The 2,757-nt window shown below is 39.4% G+C and overlaps 1 protein-coding gene across 1 annotated transcript; it reads right to left on the reverse strand.

The window, feature by feature from the left end:
- Nucleotides 1-926: 926 nt before the first annotated feature.
- On the reverse strand, nucleotides 927-2,231 carry LOC137648327 (interaptin-like). The gene has a single exon (XM_068381252.1). The coding sequence runs from the start codon at nucleotides 2,229-2,231 to the stop codon at nucleotides 927-929; it is 1,305 nt and encodes a 434-aa protein (XP_068237353.1).
- Nucleotides 2,232-2,757: the final 526 nt, after the last annotated feature.

Genomic DNA, 2,757 nt, shown 5'->3' on the forward strand with positions numbered 1-2,757 from the left:
GCTCCTGCTTCTCCTCTTCCCATTTTGCTTCTTTATTTTATTACGTTTTTTACGATTTATATATTTTTTCCGCTACTGATCTAGATGCCCTTCCTTTTGCACCTTGGTATGGGTCTTCTACCTCTCCAATATTGGACAGTGCTCTCACAATCCTTCTCGCTCCTCATTTTTAATGATGTCCAGACATATCTCCCTCAAAAAGATTCAGCTTTTTTCCCAGCCTAATTTCCTTGGTCCACCCAATAAAGACCTGACTGCATACTAGAAGAATTTCCGCTCTTTCCCTCTGCAGAGCCAGTCTTCTAGGTTATTCCCCCAGAACCACCCGAAGGTTAGTATCCGAAAGAATAGATCTAGATATCTGACCATTTGTTCACCTGACGAAGCCCCTGTACGACCCCACCAGGGAACATAGCATACTAGAAAAAGCGGAGATTTTTCCCTCTGCAGACAAAGTCCTTTAGGGTATTCCACATATCCTTCAAGCTGGGTAGTTGAGCACTTGCTGGAGACGTCCTTCAATCCTGGCATCTAAGTCAGAAGCTGTTTCAACTTGTCTCTTAGTAGCTCTAACCTACATTGAAGACTCTCAGCACAAATTTGTAGATATCATGGAGAATCCGCTACTGCGAATTTAAAATTTTTACTCCTCCTCCTCCTCCTCCTCCTCCTCCTCCTCCTCCTCCTCTTGCTAGCTGCAGCAGATAATGGATATTTGTGACTGAAGAATAGATTAACGAGTGGAATGAGAATGGATGAATGTGTGAAATCAATACCTCACTTATCTTTCCTAATGATATCAGTTGTAGTTTCATAGGCCAACCACATCCGTATTTTTTTCATATTTTTTTTTCGTCTGGTATTTTTCTTGTTTTTTTTTTCTATTTTTTATTTTTATACCCAGCCAGTTGTTTCCTGTAGTGAACTTACTGTTCAAAGCTACGAAGTATTGAGGGTAGTCGATAATTTCCTCTCCTCCTTTCTTCATCGTTCTGCAAGTAATTCAAACAGTCTCCCAAATTTCGGTCAACATTCATTACTATTTGCTCTGCGTTATTTCGGAAAACGAGCAATATTTCCAGCTGTTTTGTGATGAATTGATTTTCCTCTGACAGACGTTGGTTCTGCAACATAAGATTTCTGAGGGCTCCCTTGTATTCTTCGTTCGCGTCAATCACCCTTCTCAACTCGAAACCCTGAGCCATGATTTTTTTGCATTTTTCCCCGAGCTCTTCTTGTAGCTTTAGCAATTTTTTGCCTTCTAAACTTAATTTAGCAGTCATACTTTGAAGATTCTGCTCTTTGTGTTGAAGCTCGGATTTCATAATCTCATTTTTGATAAAGAGCTCTTCATTCCTGGCATTAAGGGAAATATTTTTAGCTTGCCATTTTCTCTCCAATGAGCGATATCTGTAGATTTCATCCTCGCGTTCCTGCAGGTTTTTCCGATAATCCTCATTTACTGCCTGCACTTCACTTAATTCCACATCCAATTTCCTGTTAAGGCTCTCTAAATTTTGGACTTTGCATTCAGCCCCATCAATCTTTCCTTTATGAACTCTGATTTCATCTTTTAAGTCGCGCTCTTTTTTCTGCAATTGTGAAACCTCCTTCTGGAGTTTATCTTTTTCTTGATTCACCGTGTTCATGAGCAATTCCAGTTTGTTTCTCTCCTCTACTAATTTCTCATTATTCTTATTCTGTCTGCCCAGTTCGTCTCTAAAATTACGTACCTGATCCTCGAGCTTCTGTATCTTGAGTTTGTCTTTGTTGAAGGAAAGGGGAATTCTGGTTGGAGATATAAATATCCTTTCCGTCTCCCTTCTTGGTCCAATGATTTCCTCGATCTCTTTATTGATTTCATCTAATGGAATCACTGGATTCCTTATTTCATCTTCCTTCTGTCCAGGAAAGAATTCTCCAACACAGTCCGAAAACTGCTCATCCTTCCTATATGGGTTGTCCATTTGACATAAATTTTCGATTATCGTTTTCAACAAAAAGTTTTCTTGTTTTACCATCTCCTTCTCTCTTCTTTCTCGTTCCAGTTCTTCTTCCAGCATAATTAATCTTGTTCCTGGGTCTGGGTTCTTCTTCCAGGGGAACAATTTATTACAAACTTTATAACCAATAGCGACGCACACAATCTCCGGCCATAAAGATGGCGCCATAACGAACGCGCACATACTTAAAAACCCAACAAAATTATCAACACTTTTGATGTAAGCCATATTGCTATATTGGGGAACAGTGTGACTGAATCAGCCTTAGTTTGAAATACTTCACTGGCGTATCTCATGGCTCTGAAGCCAATAGGAATCAATCCAATGATCTTCCGGTCTCGGCTCGGGTCCGGAAAGTCTTCAGAAGATTTCAAAGCATAGAATTGTTTTGGTAAATGGATGATGGAGAGGAAACGGAATATCATTTTTTTTTTCTAAAGATTCGCATATGAAATAATAATTTCAAATAACATAAATACTAAACAATTTACTACGATGGAAGTCAGAGAGAATTGATCACAAGAGCGTCTTCAGTTGTTCAGTTGTCTTCAGGACTTGACTTCGTCTTCGGGTTGAAAGTAAGGTGTGCTTTCGATAGTCTTCAGGTTAACATGAATACTGAATATTATTTGTCTTTGATCCGAACATTTTTTCCATAGAAGCCAAGAGATTCAAGTCTTCAACTCTCTCTCTCTCTCTCTCTCTCTCTCTCTCTCTCTCTCTCTCTCTCTCTTCCCGAGAAGAAAATCATCCG

The sequence above is a fragment of the Palaemon carinicauda genome, chromosome 10 (genome assembly GCF_036898095.1).
Source record: "Palaemon carinicauda isolate YSFRI2023 chromosome 10, ASM3689809v2, whole genome shotgun sequence".
In the NCBI taxonomy this organism is placed as follows: Eukaryota; Metazoa; Arthropoda; class Malacostraca; order Decapoda; family Palaemonidae; genus Palaemon; species Palaemon carinicauda.

Excerpts from the sequence above, each read along its gene's own strand:
- LOC137648327 (XM_068381252.1), bottom strand. The coding sequence starts at position 2,231 with ATGGCTTACATCAAAAGTGTTGATAATTTTGTTGGGTTTTTAAGTATG.